At 47.1% G+C, this 27,370-nt stretch overlaps 1 protein-coding gene across 1 annotated transcript in view; it reads right to left on the bottom strand.

Moving 5' to 3' along the window:
- Fgd1 (FYVE, RhoGEF and PH domain containing 1) overlaps positions 1-25,855 on the bottom strand; it is a 43,450-nt gene extending 17,595 nt beyond the window's left edge. Inside the window, exons 1-6 of the mRNA XM_021153177.3 lie at positions 24,782-25,855; positions 5,540-5,713; positions 4,954-5,131; positions 4,390-4,828; positions 2,833-2,922; positions 1,838-1,986 (exon numbers count right to left, since the gene is read on the bottom strand). Of these exons, the coding sequence (XP_021008836.1) occupies positions 1,838-1,986; positions 2,833-2,922; positions 4,390-4,828; positions 4,954-5,131; positions 5,540-5,713; positions 24,782-25,088 (1,337 nt within the window). The 5' untranslated portion in view covers positions 25,089-25,855. The remainder of the gene's footprint in view (positions 1-1,837; positions 1,987-2,832; positions 2,923-4,389; positions 4,829-4,953; positions 5,132-5,539; positions 5,714-24,781) is intronic.
- Between the last annotated feature and the right edge of the window lie 1,515 nt (positions 25,856-27,370).

Here is a 27,370-nt window from a genome sequence, read left to right on the forward strand (position 1 = left end):
CTGGTAGTTATTTGGGTAGACTATTCAAACAGGTGGCGTAGATGCTCTAGGCTATATTAGAAGAGGAGAACCTGAAGGCCAGAGTCAGCCCCTATAAACCCTGCCCTCCTACCTCAGGCATTTGCTTCTCCTCAAATCATTCTTCTTTACTCTTAGGCTAGACTTGGTCCATTTGTCTGCATCTCCAGTCTCCCATTCTTAGCACTACCACATTTCTAGTGCACGTCTTTAATCCTAGCACTTGGGAGACAGCGGTAAGTGGTACTTTGTAAGATCTAGGCCAGCCTGGTCTACAGAGTGAGACTGTCTCAAAACAAGACAGCAGTTCATAAGCTTCAAATTCTTATATGCTAGAAACTGTTTTAAGCTCTGAACATGTATTAACACATTTAATTATTAGAATAACTCTACAAGGTAGGCCCTTATTATTGACTTCATTTTAAAGACAAGGAAGGTTTGAGTATAGCTCAGTGGTATAGCATTTGTCTAGCTTGTGCAAGGCCTTAGGCTTAATCCTTAACATGACAAAAAACAAGCAAAAATACACACATGAACCAAGATGTAAATAAAGCCAAGGTACAGCATGGTAAGAAATTTCCTTAAATTTAGCCAAGTAGCAGAGGCAGAATTTGAACCTAATCATTTTAGCTTTTTCTTCTGTTTGTTTGAGGCAAGGTTTCTCTGTGTAGCCCTGGCTGTGTTAGAATTCACTCTATAGACCAGGCTAGCTGTGAACTCAGAGATCTATCTGCCTCTGCTTCTGCCTCCCAAGTGCTGGGACTAAAGGTGGGTGCCATCACACCTGGCTCAGTTTAGCTTTTTTTGGTGTTTTTTTTTTTTTTTTTTTTTTTTTTTTTTTTTTTTTTGGTTTTTCGAGACAGGGTTTCTCTGTATAGCCCTGGCTGTCCTGGAACTCACTTTGTAGACCAGGCTGGCCTCGAACTCAGAAATCTGCCTGCCTCTGCCTCCCGAGTACTGGGATTAAAGGCGTGCGCCACCACGCCCGGCTTTCAGTTTAGCTTTTAAACTTATTCTTTTTATTTATTGGGGGGGGGATCTGATTTTTAACACAGAGTCTCTCTGTGTAGCCCTGGCTGTCCTGGAACTCACTCTGTAGACCAGGCTAGCCTCAAACTTAGAGATCCTCTTGCTTCTGCCTCCCAAGTAGTAGGATTAAAGGCCTGAGCCACCACCACCTAGCTTTTTTAAAAAAATAAGACAAGAGTCTCACTATGTCAGTCTAGGCTGGCCTCAAATTCATTGATCTGCCACAGAGTCCCTAATGATAGAATTATAGGCATCCAACTGGAACAGCTAAATCTCAACACTTTCTCTTGTCTTAAGTTTGATGGTGGTGGTGGTGTCGTAGGGCAAGAGAAAGAACAACTTTATAGAGCCATTTCTTTTCTTCCATTTTTATGTGGGTTCCAGGGCTTGAATTCAGGTTGCCAGCAGCAAGCACCTCTACCAACTGAGCTATCTCATGAGCTTTCGCACACTCTCAAGGGTTCTGCTATTCTGCTGTAGCATTCTAGGCCTTCATTTGTGTTCCACATTAGATTGGGAGGGCCAAGAAGGCAGAGATTGGGCGGTTTTGTTTTTTTTTTGGGTTTGTTTGGTTGGTTTTGTTTATTCAGAAGAGAAGAAGGTAGGTAAGATTGAACTTATTTTTATGAAGCCAGGGATGGAATCCAGGGCCTTGCATATTCTTGGCAAGAATTCTGTCACTGAGCTACATCTCAACATCTTCAGCCCAGGAATGAAACTCTCTGAATACATCTGGGCTTAGCATGTAAGTTGATGCCAGAAGAGGCAGACTGGCTCTGAGGCCCCTTACCATTCCTCCATGCGCTTCTCTAGCTCAGGCAGCAGGAACTGCTGGTGGAAGCAATAGATGGAGCAGATGTTGGAGAAGATGCCGTGGACCACATCTGCGGGGAATGAACTGCGGTTCCGAGCTTCTTCCAGCAGCCGGGCACAGAATACCTGGTGGAGCAAGGCATGAGTGCTCAGCCCAATTGAAATGAGAGCTTAGCTGGGGAAAGGGCAGCTAGCAGGTAAAGGCATTTATCTGTGGACCTCTGAGATTAGTGCTGGTCTTGAGACCAAGGAGGGTGGGAATTTAGAGAATTGCAGGTCACCAAGATTAGGAGCTGGAATTAGGAACTGGGATGATGGCAAGTTAGGATTGGAGCAAGGTCAGAAGCAGATTCAGGTTTAGAGAGAAGGCTGGAATTAGATCCCTTTATTGTAACAAATGTTTATGAGTGTGTCTAGTGTATAAAGCACTGTCCTGGAGGCTAGGATGGAACAATGAAAGACAAATAAAGATCCCTACCCTCAGGGATTCTAATGGATGCAGAGTGAAGAAAAAAGTCAAGGTTAGAATGAGGTCCATGAAGATGGATACATTAAAGACGAGGGGAAGAGTCAGAAGTGTCAGAGTCACAGGGTTGGTTTATGTCTGTTAAGAGTTAGGAATGAGGCCGGGCGTGGTGGCGCACGCCTTTAGTCCCAGCACTCGGGAGGCAGAGGCAGGCGGATTTCTGAGTTCGAGGCCAGCCTGGTCTACAAAGTGAGTGCCAGGACAGCCAGGGCTACACAGAGAAACCCTGTCTCGAAAACACCAAAAAAAAAAAAAAAAAAAAAAAAAAGAGTTAGGAATGAGGATTGACCTTGTGAACATTATCACAACTGGCTTCAAGGCCAGCCAGAGACCTTACCACTTCTGGATTCTGGTCCTAATGGTGGAGTTAGGCTTAGGGCCTCATTTCCTCTATGGAACCTACCTACCACATCCTAGGGTCCTGGGACCCCAGAGGGGCCATTCACCTGATCCAGGAGATGGAGCCTGGAAACATAGGCCTTCTCAGTTTGCAGGAGCTCATTGGCAATATGGAACACCTTCTGCTGCACAGTCAGCTGTAAAGAAGAAGTGACCTTTGATACATCATCTCTACCTTAACCCCAGCTCCTTCTGTACATTTTTCTTCTCTCCTTCCCTTCCCCACCCTCTCACTCATTTATCGGGTATTGCTATGTTTCTCAGAGTGCCCTCAAACACTTGGACTGAAGTGATAGTCCTACATCAGTTTCCCAGTGGCTGGACTCCAGGCAATGTCACCATGCCTGACTCCTCTAAGTGCACATGATGCTCTAACCTTAGTTCCTCCCTCAGATAACTCTGATCCGATTCATAAAGCATAAATATCACCCAGGAAGGATTCCTGTAGTTGCATCCTTCATAAAGTTTGTCCCTCAATGCTGAAGATACAAACTTCCTCATATGGGCAGTCATATACCACCCATTGGTCTACTTTCTCTACTCATTGAGCATGGTTTGGTGGCTAAACATGGGAAGTAGGAAGTCCAACTTCCTGGATTCAAATCCTAGTATACCTACCATTCACTAACATGTGTAAGTTGCTGAGAATTATTTCTGTATTTAAGAGTCCCCATTATAAAGACAAATAATAGGGCCTATGTCCATTTGTAATGAAGAAAATTTCTTTTATTTTAATTTTTGCAATGTTGGGGATTAAACTTGGGGGTTCATGTATGTTAGGCAAATGCTCTACATTTTCCTACACTCCCAACCCTAAAAGATTTCCTATAAATAAAAACAGAACAGACTGCAGATTACAGTCTCTAAATACCAGCTACTTAGTCACTCATTCAGCTCGCTGTCAGCAAAGGCTTGCTGAGTACGTGGGGTGTGAGAAAGGCACAGAAGTACAAAAATGTCTAAGATTATGCCTGCTGGCTCACTTTCTTGTTTGCAGGCTACACACTTGCTGAGTGTCATTTCATCTCGGTACTCCTGGCCCCAGTCCCCACAGCTGTGCTTAGTTCTGGGAAAGCAGGTCTCCTGGCTGAGACCTTACGTGAGTGCAAGGATTCCTTCTAAAGAAACATTAGCTAGACAACGCATGGAAAGAGTTCCCAACCTAAAGCTTCAGGCTCCTTTGGGGCTCTGGCTCTGAGCCCCTCCTCCAGTTGCTGAGAAGTATCTCTGGCATGTTAAGAGTTTCTGGCATACAAACAAGGAAACTGAGGCTTGTAGTGAGAAGTGGAAAGGGAAGAGACATCCTCAGTGTCACTCAGCTACTGGGTTGTGAAAAGACTGAGGTTCATTAGTGGTTCTCTGAAGAAAGTGGAGCCACCTTCCTAACAGGCATTTAGAATGAGGAATGGCCATTTTGGTGTTCACAGTCATCTGGGAGAGGAGCAGAGTTTTGCTACTTGGGTTCTATACTAGGTGCTAAATAGATTAAGTGGAAGCAACGGCCTGTTTTGAGAAATACCAAGCTGGGAAAGAACCAAATACAAAAGCCAAGCTCCTCCTTTCTCTGCATGGTCCTGCCTCTTGGGTAACACATAAGTCAGTACCTCCACAGACTCCTGTCTCTCCATTGGGGGCACTGGAATTTCTCTTTCCTTTTCCTCCTCTTCTTCTTCCTCTTCCTCTTCCAGGTCACTGTCAACCTCCTGGGAGCCAGGCCGGTGGGGGTCTGCCAAAGCTACTGGCATACTAGCCAGGGCAGGGGGCCCAGGACAGAGGCTGTGGATGGGGGGCCCATCATCACTGACGAAGCAGGTCTCTTCACTGTTGGATGGCGAGCTGATGCTGTCAATGCCGCTGTCCCGGTTAGGCACCTTCTCACCATCCCGGGGCCCAGGAGCCAGCAGGAACAGGCAGCGAGAAGCTTCACCCTCAGGGAGCTGGGACCCTGTTGGCTGTGGGGGTGGCTGTGGCAACATGGCTGGCTCTGGGGGAACTGGGCAGGGGCCAGGGGCTGGCCTATCCGAGGCAACAATCACAGGCTCTCTGAGGTGGGTGATGGACAGACATGGAGGCAGGGTATGAGCATGACCAAGAGGCCTCTTCTACAAGAACCCTTCCTGTCCCAGATCCACCCTTCCCTTACAGGGTCCTATGGGGACAAGACTCACCTTTCAAACTTCTCAATCAATGATGATACTGCTGCAGAACTAGTGCTGGCCTCAGCTCTGGGGGCAAGTCCCTTGGCCACTCTAGGGTCTGCAGGCAGAGGGCGTGATGGTGGTGGAGGAATGGGCTCAGGAGGAGGAAGCACCCGGGGCATCTGCAGGTAGCTGGGCTTTGGGGGAACTGGAGTGATGGATGGAGAAGAGAGGAGAGATATCACTGAACTGGATTTCGAGGTGATTATAACCAGGCTATACCTATTTTCACAATACCATAGCTAGCCCTGACTGACTTTAAAGTCACAGCAACCACCCTGTCTCAACCTCCTGAGTGTTGGCAGTATAGGCATGGACTGCCATGCTTTTTTTTTTTTTTTTTTTGGCCTGAGGTAGGCACAGAGTAGGACTGACCGATGTGAAATCTCAGTAGGCTATATTAGCCACAGGCAACACCTTTCTGCCCATTAGATAGGTATCACTCACTGCCCTTTGAGATAAGGGCACTTCCCTATTCTTCTGCCATGCATTAATTTCTCCTTTTCTTTTGTACACCTCTCTGGTCCATTTCTCTGCTCTTAATGGAAGCACTTACCCTGTGGCTTTGGGCCCGGTGCCCGCTTCAGTGGTGAAGGACGTGGGCCAGGGATTTCAGTGGGAGGGCCTGGATCTGAGCGAAGCCGTTGGGGACCTTCTGGATGAGGCTCAAGGCTCTGGCCAGGGTCAAGGGACAAACTTTTAACCAGGATCCGGTTTCCCTGGTGCAGTCCTGTAGAAAGGGAGACTAGACATGAAGTGACTGACTGATTTTACCCCAAGGGAGAATAGAAGTAGCATATCTTAGCTGGTATCTAGGGCTAGGCTCCTTTGAGTCCTGTGCTAGCCACATGGTTTTGCCTAAAGCCTAAGCCTCTCTTCCAGGCTTTAGCCAGAAAGTCAGGCCCAAGGTGGAGATTGGCTATTTTCATCAAGAAGTTATAATTCTCTGTGATTACTATATTGATCCCATGTCTGTCAGTAAGTAATTAAGGACTTAAAGCAAACGCTGGATTTCAACTAGGTGGAGGATAGACGTGACTAGCCTAAAGTTCACACACACACATACCTGGAGCTGTGGTTTATACAGCCATTCTTCAGTCTATTAATTGTTTTGTTTGTTTTTTAATCAAGATCTCACTGTGTAGCATAGGCTAGACTCAAATTCATGACAATCTTGCTTCAGCCTCCACAGTGCCAGGATTATAGGCATAAATTACCATTCCTGTCATCTTTATCCCATTTCTTTTTTTTTTTTAATTATTCTTTTTTTTTAAGATTTATTTATTTATTATATATAAGTACACTGTAGCTGTCTTCAGACACTCCAGAAGAGGGTGCCAGATCTCGTTACGGATGGTTGTGAGCCACCATGTGGTTGCTGGGAGTTGAACTCTGGACCTTCGGAAGAGCAGTCGGGTGCTCTTACCCACTGAGCCATCTCACCAGCCCCCTTTATCCCATTTCTTAAAGCCCTAAAAAACATCTGAACTTTGTTGTCTACAATTTTGTACAGCTAAGTGTCTTTAGAAGAAATGATGAAACTAGGAACTAGGGAGTTAGCTGATGATGGAGCACTTGTTTAGCATTTGCAAGGCTTAGGTGCCAGTCCCACTATGTGCACACATTGCACACTGGTGGAACTATATTTTATAAGCAAACATTTTTCTCTTTAAAATCCCAGTGTCTTACTAATTTGTTTACCTTCCTCTATTTCAACATCCACCTAACACCTCCCCACCCTCCCGACCAGTATTCAGAATACAAGCTGCTCAACTTTTCTGTGGTGAAAGAGGCCATGAAAAGCACTGTGTACGGAGAGGTGCTTGTAATAAGGTGAGGACGATGGAGCAAGCACTAGTCAAGAACTCCCAGAGCACCAGGCACAGTATGGGCCTATGAGCCTAGCACTTGGGAAGCTGAAGCAGAAGGACAATGAGTTCAAAGTCAGCCTGGGCTACAAACTAAAAACCCACTGAACACAAATAAACAAATAACAAGTCCCACAGCTACAAGGAGAGCATGATGTGCCACAGCCACGTGGCATCTCATCTCAAGGCTTTTACTTTATGTCACAGTCTCTTAAGTGGACAGTCACAAATGGGTCCCCAAAGACACAAGAGCACATGGAATTTATAGTGCTTCACACAACTGCCAGGTCACACAAATTCAAACATCTAAGCACATGTCTTCACCCTCCTGAAAGCCTGGGCACATACAAGTTCACAGACCAGCAGATACAATTCCACATATGATTACACAGCATTGAAATCATCTATAATAAGGTCAAGCGGGGGGTCAATGGTGGTGCACACTTTTAATTGGGAGACAGAGGCAGGCAGATCTCTATGAGTCTGAGGCCAGCCTGGTCTACAGAGTGAGTTCCAAGACAGCCAGGGTTGTTACAAAGAGAAACCCTGTCTAAAAAAAAAAAAGATAAGATGAAACACAATCATAAAGATATAAAAAACACAAATGTTAGTTCTTACACAAAGTCACTTAACCACAATATAACACATACCATAATATAACTTTATATACCACCATATATTGTTCAAGCACACAAAGTTACAAAGGATATTTTTCCATTTATATTACAGGATCATGTACTTTCATATATATCATTAACATGCCTTTAAATGCCTACAAGCATAGTTACAAATAAAGATCACAGCCACACAGGATCCATTATACCAGGTTATGGAAAAAAAAATCCCACATACAACAGCAAAACAGTGTAAAGTCATAAGCCACTACATACCTAGAAACATGGACCCAAATCAGGCACATTTCATGATTGATTATATCACGATCTTGCAACAAACATAACCATGGCATCTGAGGGTCTTAGCTCAAGGATATAGACAAACACAGATACAAAACAACAGGACACATGTCTCTTCCTGCTCTAAACAATGCTGTCATATGCTGTCTTTACATATAGAGACATCCATACCCTTGCTCACCAGATGACACCAGCAGAAAGAGTTGCAGGGTTCTCCTAGTTGTAGAGGGAACCCAGCTTCCATGAACTCCTGGCCTTATCCTGGATACAGACCCTTCCCAGCCTGAGGGAACATGTGCTCTAGATCCTGGCCCCAGTGGGTTTCTTCTACCTTGTACCTGGCTTTGGATGAAGTTTCCTCCTGTGCCTTCCTACCTGAGCAGGCAGAGCCCAGCCTGCATAGCAAGAGTATTCTTCTTCTCACCTCTGGCCCAGTAGAGCTGTTTATCCTGCCCAGCTCAGCACATCTTGGCTGGCCCTGCCCTGTCCTCTCTGGGCATAGGATTGAGGAGGATGAATCACCTGGAGGGTGGTACAGGTGTAGACATAGTTGCAAGGACACACAGCCAGAGAAAGTTGTGGCCAAAGAGTTGCTGAACAAGGCCAAACACACTGCCATGCACGCTTCGTAGACATACACAGGTATCATGGTCCCAGGGGCTCTCTATCTGCTTTCCAGCCCTTAACACCTCAAAGCAGGTAAGCTGCCCTAAGTAAATCCTCCCCACCAGGCCAACAGCTAGGCAGCAGGACTCTTGTGAGGGGGTTGGGCTTCTGTTCTTCTATTCCCCTGCTTCTCAGACTGGTGTGGCCTACCATTCTCTAAGGCTCTGCCCTGGCCCATTCTGGATTCTCCTTATCCACCTGACACTCCTATAGGAGACACATAGGCTACCTCTCTAGTCTCTGCCTCCTTATAAGCAGTCCTGTAGAACAGACTGAGTGAAGTTGAGATTCAGGGATACCCTGGAGTCCCAGATGAGGTGGGCAGGGATACTCTGTCCAGTTTCTTGTGAAGAGATGAAGACAAAGAAAGACTTGGTGACTAGCCCACAATCACACAAGGAAATAGCTGACTCTCAGGTAGACTAAACCTAACCCTGCTTTCCAAAGGAAAGCCACAAGAGACAGGAGAGGACACTAGTGTCATAAAAAAGAAATTGTAGAGCCGGGCATGGTGGCGCACGCCTTTAATCCCAGCACTCGGGAGGCAGAGGCAGGCGGATTTCTGAGTTCGAGTCCAGCCTGGTCTACAAAGTGAGTGCCAGGACAGCCAGGGCTACACAGAGAAACCCTGTCTCGAAAAAAAAAGAAAGAAAGAAAGAAAGAAAGAAAGAAAGAAAGAAAGAAAGAAAGAAAGAAAGAAAGACAGAAAGAGAGAGAGAGAGAGAGAGAGAGAGAAAGAAAGAAAGAAAGAAAGAAAGAAAGAAAGAAAGAGAGAGAGAGAGAGAGAGAAAGAAAGAAAGAAAGAAATTGTGACTAGTAAAAAGGATACCCACAACCCTGCCCACAGGACAGCAGGGTTTCAGTTCAGGAGTCTGGAGATGGCCACGATAAGGTCCCACTGAAGGGAAGAAGATCCAAGAGCCCTGCCTTCTACTTCTGTAGATCCCTTCTTCCCATTGTCTCCTGTTATCTTCAGTGACTCCCTTTACCCCAGGGCTTACTCTTTCTTGGTGGAATCTTCTTATAGACAGATCACACAACCTACCAGAGGAACTTTCCATAACTCCCTTCTACCCATAAATATAAACATCTTCACTAGATCTCAGTGGTCCTTTATAGCCCTGCTCAACTCTTGGGTTTCCCTCAGTTGTGTTTAGTAAGTGAACTATATTTTGCAGCTGCTAGATTCTGTGCAGAAACAGAAAATCTCGTTCCTGCCCTCAAGGGAGCTACTAGAGTAGGACCCACTTCCTCCTTTCTAAAAACCACAGTACTTCCTATTTCCCCATCCATCCCACCCACCTAGATCCTAAATTGGTTTGCTCCAGACTATTTTTCTTATGGTTGATAATTAATTTAAAACATTTGCTGACACAAATATACCCACCCACACCCCCATGAAGGCTCTGAAGGCTCTCTACCAGCACTGCTCCTTCTACCTCTGGGTCTACCAGAGTCCCTGTTGTTTCTCTCACACACAGTCATCATAAATCTTCTAACACCCCGTACCACATGCCAACTGTGCACAGCCCTCAAAGACCCAAAGAGAACCACAGAGCCACCATGATGTATCCTATCAGTATGCAGTGTGCTCAGCACAACATGCATAACCCAACCACTACGGTACTCCCACAGCTCATAGCAACGACAGGAAGCACACCCTGAGCATCCTAGAGTTTCCAGATACTCCTAAGCTCAGATGTAAAAGTGAGATATACACTCTCTTACTTTACCTCAACAACCTCTAAGCCCTCGGCTGGCTGTAAGGGCAATGGATTTTTGGTTGGTTAGTTTAGGGGGAGGGAGGAAGGGAGAGAAGGAGAGGGAAAGGGAGGGAGAGGGAGATTGTATGTGTGCTATAATGCTGTAACTAGCACATACTAGGCAAGAACTTTACTACTGAGCTCCAGCTCAAGAAACAGCAATATACTACAAAAGTATAGTAATGAAAACAGCACAGTACTAGTATAAAAACAGACACACTAATCAATCAATGGGACTAGAATTGAGAACCTACCTGCTGGCACAGATGTGGGGAAAGGAGAATACTTATTCCCTGATGGTAGGAGAACACACTGGTGAGGCCACTATGGAAATCAGTATGAAGGTTCCTCAAAAATGTAGAAACAGATCAACCACATGATCCAGCTTTATCACTCTCAGCCCTATACCCAAAGGATTCTATATCTTACTATAGAGGTACCTGTTGCTCCGTGCTCATTGACATTCTATTCACAATAGCCAATAAATGGAAGCAGCCTAGATGCCCATCACTGATGAATGGATAAACATGTAGTACTTTTACACAATGGAATATTATTCGGCTATTAAGAAAAATGAAATTGGTGCTTTTGCGGTGGTGGCACATGCTTTTCATCTCAGCACTTGGGAGGCAGAGCCAGGTGAATCTCTGTGTGTTTGAGGCCAGTGGTTTACATAGTGAGTTCTAGGACAGCCAAGGCTACACAAAGAAACCATGTCTTAAGAAATGAGAAAAGAAAAAAAGGAATTATGAACTTCCCAGGTAACCGAGTGGAGCTAGAAACAATCATTCTGAGTAAGATACCCCAGAACCAGAAAGATAAATGTTGAATGTTTTCTCTCATTTCTGAGTGTTAGCTTGAAATCTTTAGATATGGGAGTTCCATTTGGAATACCCATAGTGGTTGGTAAATTAGTAAGAAGCCATGGCAGGGAGCTTTCAATGGAAGTGACATAAAGGGCTAAAGGGGAATAATGGAAGCTGGAGGGTTAAATTAGGATTGAGCATGGGACATCAAGGCATAGGACAGAATAACTTGACTTGGTATTAAACTGACTCCTGATGCATGGTGAATGTGCCCACAGATTACCCCACCTATTGACACCCATCAAAGAAGCTTCTAAGTTTTAGCAGATGGTGATTAACACAGAGACCCACAACTGGTCAAGGTGCAGAGACTAAGAGAGTGTGGGATGCTCAGGAAGGGAGGGATGAATGGGTATGATACACATACATCACAGACCTTCCTCCCAGGGCTCAGGGATCATTGTAACAGAAAGGGCAGAAATATTTTTAGAGCCAGAGATAGTGAATAGTGATAAGAAAACATTGTTAGTCTCGAGACAGAAGGAAAGTTATATATAGGAAATCATAGTAGTTAGTTGTGACAGCACACAAGAGACCTGAACAAGTCAGACAAAATCCCATTGTGAAGAGAGGAGGTGGGTACCACGTCCCAGGTCCCATCCCTAGATGAGTAGCTATTGGCAATTTGGTAGCTGCTGGGAGAGGAAGAGTCAGTTTTGTTTTAGAGTATAGTCACTGGTAGATCAACCATGCTCCGGTGAAAGGCCACATATCTAAGAATATATTGGCAGCACAAACTGCACTTGATGGGGCTAAAAAAAAAAAAAAAGGACATAAAGTTGGGTTGGTAGGGAAGTGGGATGGATCTGGGAGAAGTCAGGGGAAGTGGGATGAATATGATCAAAATACACTGTAGGAAATTTGCAAAAAACAGAAAATATAGTAAAATTATTCAAGATATTGCTTCTGATTTTGACATGTGCCTGTTTGGCAGATACCCGGAGGACATGTTTCTGGGTTTATATGACAGAGCAGGTTCAGCGTCTAGCTGAATTTGAAGACAAAAACTCCTCCTCTGGCCCATTCTCACTGGAACCTGACCCTGCTTCTCCTGCATCTCTTTCTGGAAAGTTCAGCTGCCAGCTCTCCCTCCTTCCCTGGCCAGCAGCATCCTGTCTCCCTTCTCCCAGCTGTAGCCTTGGCTTAATCTCAAAACAACTATGAGAGCTGCAGACCAGCCTTGGCTGTTAACTCTCTGATGACCTGGGACCAAAAGCTCCACAGCTCTGGGCTCATTTTCCCATTTGCAAATTTGGGGCACTATATGTGTGTGTGCTGTTCATTGTGAGAAAATAGTGAGAGGTGGGGGGAGCCACCCATAACCCCAGCAGTCAGGCCTCCTCTAGGATGATGCAGCCTTCCCTTAAGAGGGGGACTGGCTGGGACAGCTGGAATTTCTGAGGTTGCAGTTGGGTAGCAACAGAGAACAGAGGGAGTGGAGAAGAAGAAAGAACAACAGCAAAAAGGAAAGAACTTTTGGGAAACTAGGTCGGCGGGGAAAGAGGATGGTCTCTCGGACTGGGGGAGAAAGCAAGGGCTGAAGGTACAGCTACCCTCACTCTTCCCACCTGTCTCCTGAGCACGAATGAGCTGCAGCTTCACCGTCTCAGCCCACCTTCAGGGTAAGACTACATCCAGACCTGGCTCGGACTAGTAGATGTTCCTTCGGAATCCAAGCACAAAGCTCTGTGAAATGTGTTCTTTGCACGAACCCCAAGGGGAGCCCAACCATTCTCTGAAGTCTACTCATCTTCTGACTATAAAGGTTTGGCAAAAATGGGGTGATTTCAGCAGTGCAAAGGCACCTTCAGAAAGTGGGAGGCATCTGGAGAGCAAGGAGCCTCCTAAGGAGCTTCCGTGTCCTCCTGCAGAACAGGTTCTATAAAAAGGTCTCTTTGATTTTTATTTTTGCTTTGCATTTATGAGACAGAGGCTCATCATATAGGCCAAGCTTGTTTATAACTCACTTTGTAGCCAAGGCTAACTTCAAACTCAAGGTAATTCCCCTGCCTCAGCCTTCTAAGCAGTGGGTTTAGAGGTGTGTACTGCAGTCCTCCTTTAACTTCCTGCTTGTTTTGTTTTGTTTTGTTTTGTTTTTGAAACAGGGTCTCAGTAGCCCAAGCTGGCCTCAAATTTATTCCGAGAACAAACTTGAACTCCCAATCTTCCTGTTTCCACCTCTTTGGGTTTGTTTACTTGTTTGGGTTTTTGTTCGTTTGTTTGTTTTAAGTTTTAAGGTTCCTCTGTAAAAAGAAGAATTTCTATAAAATGGAAGTAATTTCTTTCTTCAAAGTGAAGGGATATTCTGTAAGTGAGGAGAGTTCTACAGAAACCCACTGTAAAGCAGATGGCCTGCCAGTAAATGAAGGTCTGATAAAGGAGAAAACTTGTCCATTAAACAGAGGAAATCCAGCACTCGGGAGGCAGAGGCAGGCGGATTTCTGAGTTAGAGGCCAGCCTGGTCTACAAAGTGAGTGCCAGGACAGCCAGGGCTACACAGAGAAACCCTGTCTCGAAAAACCAAAAAAAAAAAAAAAAAAAAAAAACAGAGGAATTTTTTCTTATAAAGGGATGGACCTTTCTGTAAACTGTGCACCCCTGTGTGAAGTGAGGAGCTTTCCGTAGACCGAGACCGACTACAGTAATAGGGAAGGAACAGTGAGAAGCAGGGAAACCAAAGAGCACCTGCATCACTTACACTACAGACAGAATCCATCCCCTCCATCCAGCTGTTACCTCGCACAAATGGTGAGAGCACCTGCATCACTTGCACTACAGACAGAATCCATCCCCTCCATCCAGCTGTTACCTCGCACAAATGGTGAGAGCACCTGTATCACTTACACTACAGACAGAATCCATCCCCTCCATCCAGCTGTTACTTCGCACAAATGGTGAGAGCACCTGCATCACTTACACTACAGACAGAATCCATCCCCTCCATCCAGCTGTTACTTCGCACAAATGGTGCCTGGTTTCACATCTTCCAATAATCAAGGGTTTCAGGTGGAGTCCCCTAACTTTAAGAGAGCAGCTATGCCAGACAGTTGTGGCACAAACCCTTTGATCCCAGCACTGGGGAGGCAGAGGCAGGCGGATCTCTTGAGTTTGAGGCCACCCTGGTCTATAGAGTAAGTTCTAGAACAGCCAGGGAGGGTACACAGAGAAACTCTGTCTCAAATAAATAAATAAATAAATAAATAAATAAATAAATACATAAATAAATAAATAAATAAATAAATAAAATTTAAAAAGACTGAGCAGATCGATTGAATCAAAATAAAACTTGAGAGACCAACTTTGTGGGTTCTCATATTAACTACTTATGTAGGCCTCTTATACTTTTGCTGTTGACCTTTTTAAAACATCTGTTCATTAATTATTATTACTATTATTATTATTGAGAGAGACAGAACCCGAGACCTGGGGTGGGGAGGAGCTCAGAAGAGAACTTTGTGAAGTCAGTTCTCTCCTTCCACCTTGACATGTGTTCTGGGGACTAAAGTCAGGTTCACAGGCTTTACCTACTAAAACACCTTGTCAGTCTTGCTCTTTATCCTACATTGATAATGTTCTGGCCCTTAGCCTTGGAAGCCCCTTGTCTCATCCCTTGAAAGGGCCCTGTCTCTTTCATGTCAAGGGAGTTATTTCATATAATATTTGTCAGGCAGTCCCTGAATTAAAATCTGCCTTTAAAGACTAAAAAATATGTAGAATTCTCTAGAACTTAAGCTGTCATTTTTTTTCCCTTAAAGACAGGGACCTCTAGCTTAGACGGACCTCAAACTCCCTATATAGTCCAGGATGACCTTGAACTCATGATCTCTGTGTCTTCATATATAGAGTATATGCCTGGCTCAGCAGCAGCAGCCTCCTCTTCCTCTTCCTCCTCTTGTTCTTCTGGTAAGGCTGCACTTTGTAGCCTAGGCTAGCCTGGAACTCACTTCATAGTTCTGGTCTTGGAATCATAGTGATTCTCTTGCCTCTACCTGCAGAGTGCTGGATATGCACCAGTGTATGTGGGTTATACAGTGCTGAGAGAATTCAACCCAGGGCTTTGTGCATGCTACTCAAGCATACCAAGCAAACACACTACCAATGAAGCCACACACCCCGCACATACTAAGCTGTTACTTTCTAAAAGATGATAGGAGGTATGGAAATTCAACTGCATATTAAACATCTCTTCTAGGTCAGGTATTGTGTTGACACTTTCCCGTGGCATGCTATGTGAATTATTGGTGCCATTTTGTACACAAAGAAATAGGTACATGTGTGGTGGCACAGGGCTTTGATCCCAGCACTCAGAGAGGCAGAGGCAGGTGGCTCTCTATAAGTTGGATGCCAGTCTGGTTTCCAACTATAACTAGTTCCAAGCCAGCCAGGATTACACAGTGAGACTGTGTCTCAATTTAAAAAAAAAAAAAAAAAACAGAAAAGGAAAAACAAGGAAAGGAGGAAAGAAAGGAAAGAAAAGTGAGGCATAAAGAGGGAAATACCTGACTAGAAGCTATATGGCTAGAATAAGTGAGTTGTGGCTGGATCCAAGGTGTGTTCATGTGTAGTCACAGAACACATTTCTTGTGAATTTGCTGAACTGGGGAAGAAATCATATTTGGAAGGAGGGATGAGGCAACTTTCTGAAGTATGTGGTTTTAAGTTGAGCTGTCCAGAGTAGAGTGTGTTTTTATTTCATACATAGGTGGTCAGGATGGTCCTACAGACGAGGGAAGAAAGGTGGACAAAATTATGGATACCTGAGAAGGTGTGTAGATGAAGCATGTGACTAAAGAACAGTGTGCTGGCTTTGTAAGAAAGTTCCAGAATAGGAAGATCTGGCAGGGAATATCAAAAGGCACCCCAGCCACCACTATTAGAACACTGACTTATGGGGGACATAATGACAGACACAGAAACAGATAAACATAGAGAAGCAGCTAGAAACTTCTAGGACTAAGACTGAGCCAAATGACATAAATCTACAACACACAACATAAAGTAATGCAAAGACCCACATGGATATATGCAGACCCACATGGATATATGCAGACCCACATGGATATATGCAGACCCACATGGATATATGCAGACCCACATGGATATATGCAGACCCACATGGATATATGCAGACCCACATGGATATATGCAGACCCACATGGATATATGCAGACACACATGGATATATGCAGACACACATGGATATATGCAGACACACATGGATATATGCAGACCCACATGGATATATGCAGACCCACATGGATATATGCAGACCCACATGGATATATGCAGACACACATGGATATATGCAGACCCACATGGATATATGCAGACCCACATGGATATATGCAGACCCACATGGATATATGCAGACACACATGGATATATGCAGACACACATGGATATATGCAGACACACATGGATATATGCAGACACACATGGATATATGCAGACACACAGGCAAATTAACACACACGCACTAGTAAAACACAAAACAACCCATGGGGATAAGGACTGCCAAGAGGACAAGCGCTCTCTCTCGCTCACGCTCTCTCTCTCTCTCTCTCTCTCTCTCTCTCTCACACACACACACACACACACACACACACTGCTAAGAGCACAAGCAAACCCATCCTGCTTCCATCTGCTTGATTGCTCTGAAGGCCTGGCCACTTCAGCTGGTCTTCTCTGGACCAGAGTCCAGAAAAGGACAGGGGGTGGTAGCTCCACCCCCGGGAGGAGCTAGGGACTTCAGAGGACAGGAAGGGAAGGGAGTGGAGCTGCAGCTGGGAGCACTGGGGACAGTAATTACCCAGTGCTAGGGCTGCCACGCTGGCTAGCATTACCCTCCCAAGAAAGACAAAGCCACTAGGGGAATGATCCCTCTGACTCCTGTCTTGACCCCAGAGTTGTCCCCTAAATCCATGCATCCACACACCCCCCCACTAGAAGCCTGGTCAAATCTGAAAACTGCATACACAGAAGAATTAGGAAAGGAAAAGACCTTTTATAGAAAGCTAGACATAGTGGTACATGGCAGTAATCATAGCACTTTGGAAAGAGAAGCAGAAGGACCCAGGGTTCAAGGCCAGCTTCAACTACATAGTGAGTTTAAGGCCAGCCCAGAGTACATGAAACCCTGACTAAAAAAAGAAACAAACAATGCTTAATAAAGAAAGATTCTGGGACAAAGACAAGGAATCAAAAAGCAAGAAACCTTCAGAAATCCAGATAGGTATGAAAGACCAAACAGAAAAGTGGGACAAGTCTGAATGGAGACGGTAGTTGGCATGAGGCATGGAGGTCACAGAGGGATGCAGGCCACAAGGCAAAATGGCAAGCCAGGGCCACCTGTTGAGCATGGCTACCATAGGCCTCTGGGCTTTGCCTGTGACATTTAATCCTTTCAATGGTACTAAGAGGTGGGAATTACAAGCCATTTTATCGATAAGAAAACTGAGGCATGAGTAACAAGACGACATGAAACTTTTCAAGGTGGCAATCGGGGGGGGGGGGGGGGGGGCTGGGAGGAGGCCTCTCCCCATCATTGTCAGAGATATGGCTGAAAGATCCCTGAAGAATCTTTCAGAGAACAACAGTCCCGGAGATTAGGAAACTCACGCTAAAAGACACACAGCAACAGAGACTTCCACCTTCCCTACCCCCCCCCCAGCCCCCGCGCTGCCCTGCAGTGTGAGAGGGGCTGCACCTACACCTGGAATGTATTAGGTAGGGAGGCCCAGACTCGGGGAGCCAGGAAGAAGGTGGAAGGGGAGCAGTGAAGGTGAAGGCAAAGCAAAGGAGGCAGCGTGGGCAGCTGCAGCGGCTCTGGCCTTACTGGCTAGCGGAAGGGCTTCTATGCCAGCTGCAGCTCCCAGGGGCCAGCCCTGCCAGTCCTGCCTTTCCCACTTTCCAGAGAAGAGTTTTGCTCAGTGACTTAACCCTTTCCCTTTCAGGGCCACTGTGAAGCATAACACAGGAAGTGGAGCAGACAACAGAGAGGGAAAAGGCAACAGGAGAGCCTGTGGCTGGGCAGCTCTGGCCACACACCTGTGACCTCACCATCCTGTTCTTACTCTGGGGCCCAGGAAAACACAGCTGGTGCCTGTTGTGCACTATTCAGATGTCTTATGTTGGGGCGCCTCAGACTTAGTGTATCCTAAAAATAACAAGCATCCCTACCCTAGCCAGCCTTTAGCTGACTCCTCCTCTTGCTTTCCCCACCCCAGGAACAGCAAAGACCTCCAATCATCCAAGCTGTCCAAGTCAGACTGGCCTTTCTCTTAACCTTAACTCACACAATCAACTAACTCCAAGTCCTGCAGACAGGGCCCTTTCTTAGCTCTAGAATCCATACAATCCACTTCCAGTCTCTACTGCTTCCCTCTATCCTCAGGGCCCTTTCCAAAGCCTAGCCAGGCTTACCCTAGCCTTGGGGTGAACTCCAAATAGGAACAAGAAAGCCCTAAGCTCATGAACACTGCCCCACACCCATCCTTGAGCCACAATGGCCTCTTGTCTATTCCTCGAAAGTGCTTTCTTCCTTCCGCCTGAGGCTCTGGCACATGTCGTTCCTGCAACATGAACTGCTTTTCCACATCTCCTCACCTCTGGACATCTATTTATGCTTCAGGTCTGAACACTAATGTCTGACCTGCCTCCCCTCCATGTGCCCCTGCAACGGCTGTGCTGGCAGTGACTTGCAGTTTATCTTTCCTGCTAAACGGGAGCTCCATGAAGACAGGGCCATATCTCAGCATATATTGCAGAGCTAAGCACACTGTAAGCACTCAATAAACATGTTAAGAAAACAGCCTCGGGGGGCTTGAGAGATGGCTTAGCGGTTAGGAGCACTGACTGCTCTTCCAAAGGTCCTGAGTTCAAATCCCAGCAACCACATGGTGGCTCACAACCATCCTAACAAGATCTGACACCCTCTTCTGGAGTGTCTGAAGACAGCTACAGTGTACTTACATATAATAAAAAAATAAATCTTAAAAAAAAAAAAAAGAAAACAGCCTCCTTTCCCTACCTTACAGGTTCACAAAGTATTTATGCTTGTCATATTATATTCCAGGCAAATGAGAAGCAATAATTAGAAATGGGGAAATAAAGTCCTGAGATGGGAATGATGCCTAGGGAAAAAAATGAATCAATGGCAGATCCCAGAATGCTGAGGTCCTTCACTGGATATCCTATAACCTTGTCTCCAAGTGTTCTGGAGATACAATGCCTTCCAGCGTCCAGCTCCTGGACACCAGAGCCCTGAAGGGCTGGATTTTCAACTCCAAGGATGTTTGTTCTCTTTGCATTAAGGAACTTAACTCCAAGTAGCTAGCCAATGACAGGCTATGCTTTCTGCCCTCATTCCAGACAGGTCCCAGCCCCACCCAGCCAGCGTCTGGCCAGCACCACATCTGCCTAAGGCATTTAGCTAACTGGCTGCAGAAAGCCACTGTGTAGGGTACTGTTAACTGTCAGTCACTGTTGAGGGAGGAGGGAGCCCTAGCTGGGCCCTCCTTGGACAGGACATGTGAAAGGACTGAGTGGAGGTTCCAAGCATCTATATTTGAAACTTTCAATTCCTTTAATCTGGAGAAGTTCCTTTGCTCCCCTAGCCACCTCACCACCTAGCTCCCACCTACCCAGCCTTGACATTGTATTGTGTCGGAATGGCTCCAGATGACTAGAAACTAAATCTGAGATAGTTCCTAAACCTACCAGGCTCACCTGAAATCCTGCAAACCTCACCACCTAGCTCACCACTATTCCTATCCCAGAGACCCTTAAAAAGGAAAAACCCTCTGGGGCCTCTCAAATACTCTCAGCATGAAAAACAAGGAAGGAGCCACACAAATATTTGGGAATGTTTGATTTGCCTTTTAGGATTTTGTTGTGAAAGCCAGCTATCCTCAATGTGTGTGGAATAGGCCTCAGCTCCCTGCAAATGCTTAAAGCGGATGCACACAAAGGGACTTACCAGAATGTGGCTCTGCTGACCTCAGCATCTGTCTTCAAGGATGCAACTGCTCCTCAGAAGCACACATACTCTGAATAAGAGCCACCTTGTGATCTATGGTACATGGTGGTGGTGAACATTTCCATGCATCTCTCACACAGAAATCTTGTTGGAGATTTATAATTCTAAACCCAAATGCCTGGTGACCATTACTATCTTGATATCCTTCTGGGCCTTTCAAGCTCAGCAAGTCTCAAACACAACTCATCACCTTCCCCTAAAGAAACAGGTCTACTTCTCTTGAACAGATGGCTCCACTACCATCCACTAGGTCACTATAGTTAGTTGGTTTCAGAAAACTACCCAGAAACATCCTGAATTTTCCCTCTTTCCTTGGCCTCCACAGCCCTTACTAAGGCTTGCTCATGTTGGTAATTAAATGTACTCCCAATCCACTTGCTGCAACTTTAACCTGGGCTACCATCACCTCTCAAAATATATGTGACAGCCATGCTTGTCCCCTCCACTCACTTCCACTATTTAACACCTTCCACCCATTCTCCACAAGCACCTATGAGAGCTCTGAAACTCTAGCACTTAAGTACACCATTCCCCTGTGAATGAGCCCTTGATGGTTCCCATTTGCCTTCAGGACAAAGTCTATTTGCTAGCCTTATTTTTCCACCCTTCCCAATACTAGGCCCCTAAGCAGTGTTTGCATGTCTTTGCTGACACTAGACCTTCTAGCTGGACTGACCTCCATGTTCTCTAGGTCTTAAGTCTTAGTTGACATACTTCTAAATCCAGTCCCTTGGGATGGGATGGGGGCCTTGCATTGAGAAATGCTGATACCAGATTTCCCATGCCTGGAGTTCCAGAATTCCAACTGCCTTCCAACTTAAAACAGTCAAATAATAGCCATTCACAAAAGCAAGGGAGAAAGGTAAACTGAGGCATCCAGTTAGAGGTGGGGGCAAGGGATTAACTTGCTTCCTTATATCCCATGCTTCTCTTCTGAACTAAAAGTTGAGTTGAGGGAGATTCATATGATTCTGGGAAGAAGACTTTGGAGAGGGAGACCAGTGTTCACTCACTATAGAAATTTGGCTGAATCATTGTCTCTGGGTCTCCATTGACTCAACTGGAAAAAACAGGCCTGGCTTCTACCCTAGGCCATGCATCAACATCATCTGGGAATCCCTGATGTTGGGAAAGGCTCTCATTATATAGCCCTGGCTGGCCTGGAACTCAAGATATCCTCTTGCCTCTGCCTGGCATTAAAGGTGTGTACCACACCTGTTCCTTGTCTAGGACTTGTTCTTTGAAACCAGATTCCTGGATTGTAACTCCAAGACTCTGGAACTCTTGAGTTGGAGTTTGAGACTGACATTTATTCTTCAAGGTCAACAAAGGATTCTGATGCTTACTAAGGCTAGAAAACCCAGAAGCAGCCAGTGTCTAGGGACTTTTTAGCTTAAGCTTAAATTTTTGAGTCTCCTAAGATGTAACCAAGTAAGAAAGAAGCGGCCCTTCCACTACTTACATTGGCTGTTTCTCTCATCTCCCCAACAAAATGGCCCTGACATCAAGTCCAACTCCTTTGGCTGAGCTAGGGTTAGGCCAAGCTTTTACCAACTCCACAACATGTGAGAAAGCATTCTAGGCCTCAGACTTGAGGACTACAGTAGGATTCTCCCAAAACCCTACGCATAAACCTACACTTGGAAGCCCTCTGCTAACCCTGTCCAAGTGTTAGGGACAGGAGTATCTCACCGGGTTATCCCAGTGATCCAAGGAAGCCTTGGTTGGCCTTTATCAGCCTAGAAGATGAACATAACACTCTCCACCAGGTACTAGGCAGAATAACAAAAAGAAAGGGCCTGGGGAGGTAATTCAGAGCTCTTCACATGGATAAGATATAATTATTATTTTCACACCACCAACCCCTGCTGCTCTGGGATGCACCACTGGGACCTAAGGCTGGTGATTCAATAAAAGTCTGAAGGAAAAAGTCAGCAGACACATGAATATCTTAGCAGGTGGACTAAAATGTTTCTAACCCTTTAACTGAAGCTCGACTTTCTGTTTCTCCCTCTTTCTTGCTCTCCCTCCATACACCCTCCATCCACCCACCTCTGCCCATTCTGAACCAATTATAGGCAAGTCCTATGGAGAGAAGCAAGTTGCTTGTGCCTACCTCTGAGCTGGCTGTGCAGAGGGGGAGGCGGGCCTCTCACAGCCCATGCTACTGTGAATCACATGGCCCAGTGCCCGCCTTGTCAGGACTTGAGAAATTCCTCCGCCTCTTCTTCAGAAGGGTTTTCTCTCCTCATATTTTATTTTCTAAGTCCCTGATTGCTGAAAGCATTGCAAAAAAGAATCTGATGGATTCCTAGATATCACTCTCTAGACGAGGGGAACTGAGGCACAGAGAACTGAAGTCATTCATCCAGGGACACACAGTAAGTGAGGAATGGTCAGATGGGAGACCAAGTCTTTCCCTTTCTACCCCCTATCTTTACTTTTGATTAAAAGACTTGCTGGAGCAGTAGTGGAGCACGCCTTTAATTCCAGCACTCAGGAGGAAGAGGCAGGTGGATTTCTGAGTTCCAGAACCACCAAGGCTACACAAAGAAACCCTATTTTGAAAAACAAAAGGGGGGGAGGGGTGTAAACTAAAAGATACCACTCAAGCCATTACAGAGGCAAGGACTTAGCAGGGGGTGGGGGAGGGGGGAGAGGGGGGGGGAGGAAGGATCCTGAAAACAACACTATTGGTTGAAGAGAAGAGGGGGATGGTCTGGGTAGGGAACTCTGCTTTGGAATTTGGAAGAACTGGTGGAGTAGAATAGCTTGCTCATTATCAACCCTATGTTGACTAGAGAGGGCAGAGACCAAGGGTCAAGACCTTCCTAGCTTTGTCTCCCAGACCAAGAGTATTTGCTGGGTGGGAACTCAGAGTCCTCTTAGGCAATAGTTACAGAGGGCCTACTATGCGTTCCCTTACCATCTATTCAGACACTGAGTACCTGCCACGTGTTAGGCACTACATCAGTCCCTTAGGTATACAAGGTAAAACAAAATAGACTCAGCCCCCTCGCCCTTGAGGAGCTCACATTCTGGTGGCATATGAGCCGCAATAAACAAGTAGACACATACAAGAGGGTACTTTCAGACTGTATTAAATGTAAGGATAGACACATACTGGCAGCTGTGATGGAGATTCACAAGAGGCCCTACTTAAAGTGGTCAGGGAAGGTCTCTCAGAGGGGACATTTGAGCTGAGACCAGAAAGATGAGGAGCAAGCCAGGTGGAGGGCTGAGGGAAAAGCTAACAGGCAGAAGGCAAAGCAAATGCAAAGACTGCAGTGGGAGAGCTCTGGCTGTTTAGGGATTTGAAGGGAGGAGCTAAGATCAAGTATGTATGTATGTATGTATGAGTAGCATGTGTCCAGGGGAGTTTGGGAAGCCAGAAGAAGCAACAAGCAGGGCAGAGCATTAAAGAGTGTCAGCTGCCTATCTCCAGTTCACAAGGGGGTGAGGGGGGCAGCGCCTGCAATCTCCCAGAGGTTCCATAACTATCCAAAGAAGAGACAGCAGAGAGAGGCATGTTCTGCCCATGTTTTATGCTTCACCAACTGTTCCTACTACCTGGTCCTGAGCCACAGTCCTAGTGATCTGTGGAAGGTGAGATAGGAGCCCTGGAAGCTGCTCAAAGCTCACCACCTCCTTCAGTCCCAGTGAAGATAGGGCAGATCCATACACTGTTCTTCCTTCAAGGCTCCCAGACTCAGGCCCACGTGAGAGTAGCCTAGAGGCTCTGCTAGACTGCTCAGATACTCAGGACTATGAAAAGGCCCATCTGGGTCTGTGGTCCCAGCCTGATCTAGAGTTGTTCCACCACACTGCAAACCCAAGCAACCATCCTGATGATCTTTCCAAACAATCTCCTGGCCCAGCAGCTCTCCCTTCTGACCTCTCTGTTCTATTCCTACAGCGGCACCTTCAGCCCCTTCCTCCAAGCTCAGCTCCACCTTTCTCTCTCATCAATACCCCCTACCTCTTCCTCCCCTTGTCCTGTGGCCACACACACCTAGCAGAAGCACAATCTAGGATCAGTCCACCATCTCCCTCTCTCTTTTGCTCATACTTTCGGGCTACTGAGTCGTATAAGGGGAAATCACATAAGGAGAAAGCTTGCATTACTCTCCAGCTTCAGTTTGGGGAAGCGGGAAGACCACAGATTTTGGACTCTGATCTGTTTTTAAATCCAGGCACCATAATGACAGTGTGACCTTGGACAAGTTACTTCTCAAAGCCTCAGTCTGCACCCCTAAAAATGTAGTTGATGATATCCGCTTCACAGATGGCTCCTAAAGCTGAAACAAAAACCCTTGTAAAAGTACCCAGTTCAGTGCCATGCACAAATGTAGGCACTTAGCTAATGGGAGACTTCTTTTCTCCTATTCCAACCACATCCCTATTGCTGCCCTGAAATCCTGCCCCCTTTTCTTGGAGTGCTTCCTCTCCTGTTAGCCTCAACAGTTAGAAGAGAAAGGAGTCTTAAGGCTTGAGGGCGCAAGGGACAGATAAGAGCAAGGGGCAAAGGCTGAAAGGACTGGACCGAATACTGCAGGAGGTGGGGGTAGGGGTTGAGGGGACCCAAGGGGCTAGGGTGAGCATGTCGGCTCCAAGTCCTAGAACAAGAACCCGTTCCCAGTACCAGGCCCGTGGCCCAGGTTCCCATGCTGTCTGGATCACTCACCAGGCCGAGGCTGCGAGCCCTCCAGGTGGTAGGAGAAGCGCAGGGCCCGGTGGTGCTGAGGACTAGGGCCGCAGGGCAAGACCCGGGAGCTTGGAGGCGCTCCCAGGCTGGCATCCGAGGGTCCAACAAACTGAGGATCCAAAGGGCCTCCAAGAGCCGTGCCTGAGCCCCTGCTCACCGGCAGCCCGGGTTCCAAGGCTCCAGGGTCCGAGTCGGCACAGGCCAGCGGAGCGGCACCGGGGGTATTTGCCACTGAGCGTTCGGGATCCGAAGGCCCAGGGCCCCCCGGGACTCGGTGGCCATGCATGGTCCGGGCCTGGGCGCGGGGCCCGGGCTCCCCGCTTGGCTCCAGTTCCTGGGGCGGAGGCGCGGGCGGAGAAGGCCCGGCGCCCGGCGGAGCAGCGGCCTCAGGCTCGGGGGGCGGGGCTGCGGGCTCAGCCCCACTGCGGAGACTCGAGCCCCCGACCCGGGCTCCGGCCAGCAGCCGTGGCGGCAGCAGCAGCAGCCGCGGCCACCGCCGTTGCCGCGCCAGGCATCGCCAGCCCTGGCCCCAAGCGGGGAGTGGGCTCGGCGGGGCCGGGGGCCCGCTGGGGAGCGCTGTCTATGCGGCTGCGGCTGGGCGAGGGTCGGGGGCTGCGCTAGGCACGAGCTCTCCTAATAGATGACCAGTCACTTCCGTAGCCGGGGGCGAGCGGCCAGCCGGATCCCACCGAGGGGGGTCTCTTTCTCCCGGAATGAGAATCGACCTGGGTTCTCTGGGCTAGTCGGGAAGGGTTCTTCCTCCCGCCGCAGCGGAGGCTGGGGGCGGAGGAGAGGGGAGGGGAGAGAGGAAAGGAAGGAGGGAAGAGAGGACGGCCGCGGCCGGGAGGCGCGCGTGTGCGCCGCGCTCTCCGGCTGCGAGGCTTGCCTTTGGGCAGTCCTCCGGAACGATGCTCCAGCCGTGCGGGCAAGAGGACCGGGCTGGACCTGGCTTCTCCGCCTTCGTCCTGGGTCTTCACCGCGGCAGGCGGGAAGAGCCCTGGGAACTGGGGGATGGGGAGGCGCGAGCCGTTGCTGAGACAGCCGCAGCCACCGCGGCGCTGAGACCCAGTTATTGGAGCCCCGCCCCCTCGTCGGGATTTGAGCTTGGCCACGCCCCCTCGCTAGGGCCAGTTTCACCTCTAACTGCTAGGAGCTTAAGGCCCTCCTTCTGCTGGCCCTTCAGCTTTCCTTCCCATCCTTCCCTGGTCCCACAGAGGCGAGTCTCTGGGCCCAATTTCCGAAATCGACCTTTCCGTCGCATCTCATGCCTTCTTCCGCTCTCCCATCACATTCTTTCCCAGAAGCCTTTCCACATGTCCCAGAGTTAAGCTAGGCTGGGCACATAGCGATCCTTTAGTACTTATTTTCTCAGACCAGATCTCATGGTCCTTTACTTTTCCACTCTTTTTGTCGCGGTCCCTTGTTTTGTCCGTTACCCGGCTGGCAGCAACCCAAAACTGAATCAGTCCAACTGTTTGCCTTTTTTTTTCCATGCTTGTGCCCAGGCAGCTGAACACTACTGGGTAATACTACAATTTTCCACACTTGTGTCATGATAAACCCTCATTTCCCAGCTTCTACAAGTCCCTCAGAACTGACCCGTCACCCTACTAGTAGTCAGCTTTCTTTTCTGTTTCACCCCCGTTGCCTAGATAACTCTTATCCATGGTGGCCATATCAAATCTAGTCTCCCCAAGATCTCGATTTGTGCCCCCAACTCCGTCCCGCCGTACTTAGCTGATAAGCCCATGTCCTACTTACATGGAGTGAACAGAAGACGCCAGAAGAAAGGTCTGGAATTCTTAGCAGCAGACCTCTGAGTTCGTTCCGAGTCCCTTCGCTCTGGGCTTTAAACAGTCAGGTATCTTCTCCCATCTAAAAAAACAAGCATCAAAAGTTATCTCTCTTCTCTTTTTACAAATGACTCAAGACTTGCTCATAGTCAAGTGTCCCATTTCCTACCTCCCACTTATCTTTAACCCTGCTACAACTCACCTCTACTACTTCTTCCAAGCTGTTTTTCTTATCAAGGTCTTCCATAGCTTACGTTACTAAACCGAAAAGAATCTCTTTAGAGGTCATCCTACTTGGACTTGCTAGCATTCAGGTAGCACCAGTGACCTCTCCCTTCTCCTGAAATTGCTTCCCTATGACATACTACGCTTATTTTTCTCCTTTTTCCTTCTCAGTTTCCTCCTCGTCTTAGTAGTGTTCTTGGGAGCTTTGGCCTGAGCTCTCTTGTCTTCTCAGGCACTCTCTCTGGTCTTTCCTTCAATATCTCATTTGCTTCTATGGCTTCAATTATTACTTCTTTGATAGTTACTCTAAAATACTTCAAATCAAAACATTTTTCCTGGCCCAGACATTCAGCTGGTTAGAAAACAACATTGTTTGAATATCCTAGAGAAACCTAGAATCTCTCTTCTTTCCCAGCTCAAGAAATCCTCTCTCAATGAGCTGTACCTTACCTAAGTGAAGGATCTTGGTCAAAGTAGAGACTCAAGCTATACCCTGGCTCTTTTCTCTCTCTCTCTTCTACACTCCCCCCCCCATGCAATTGCCAAGTCT

This window comes from Mus caroli, unplaced genomic scaffold (assembly GCF_978045245.1).
Source record: "Mus caroli unplaced genomic scaffold, Mus_caroli_1 scaffold_5, whole genome shotgun sequence".
Lineage (NCBI taxonomy): Eukaryota > Metazoa > Chordata > Mammalia > Rodentia > Muridae > Mus > Mus caroli.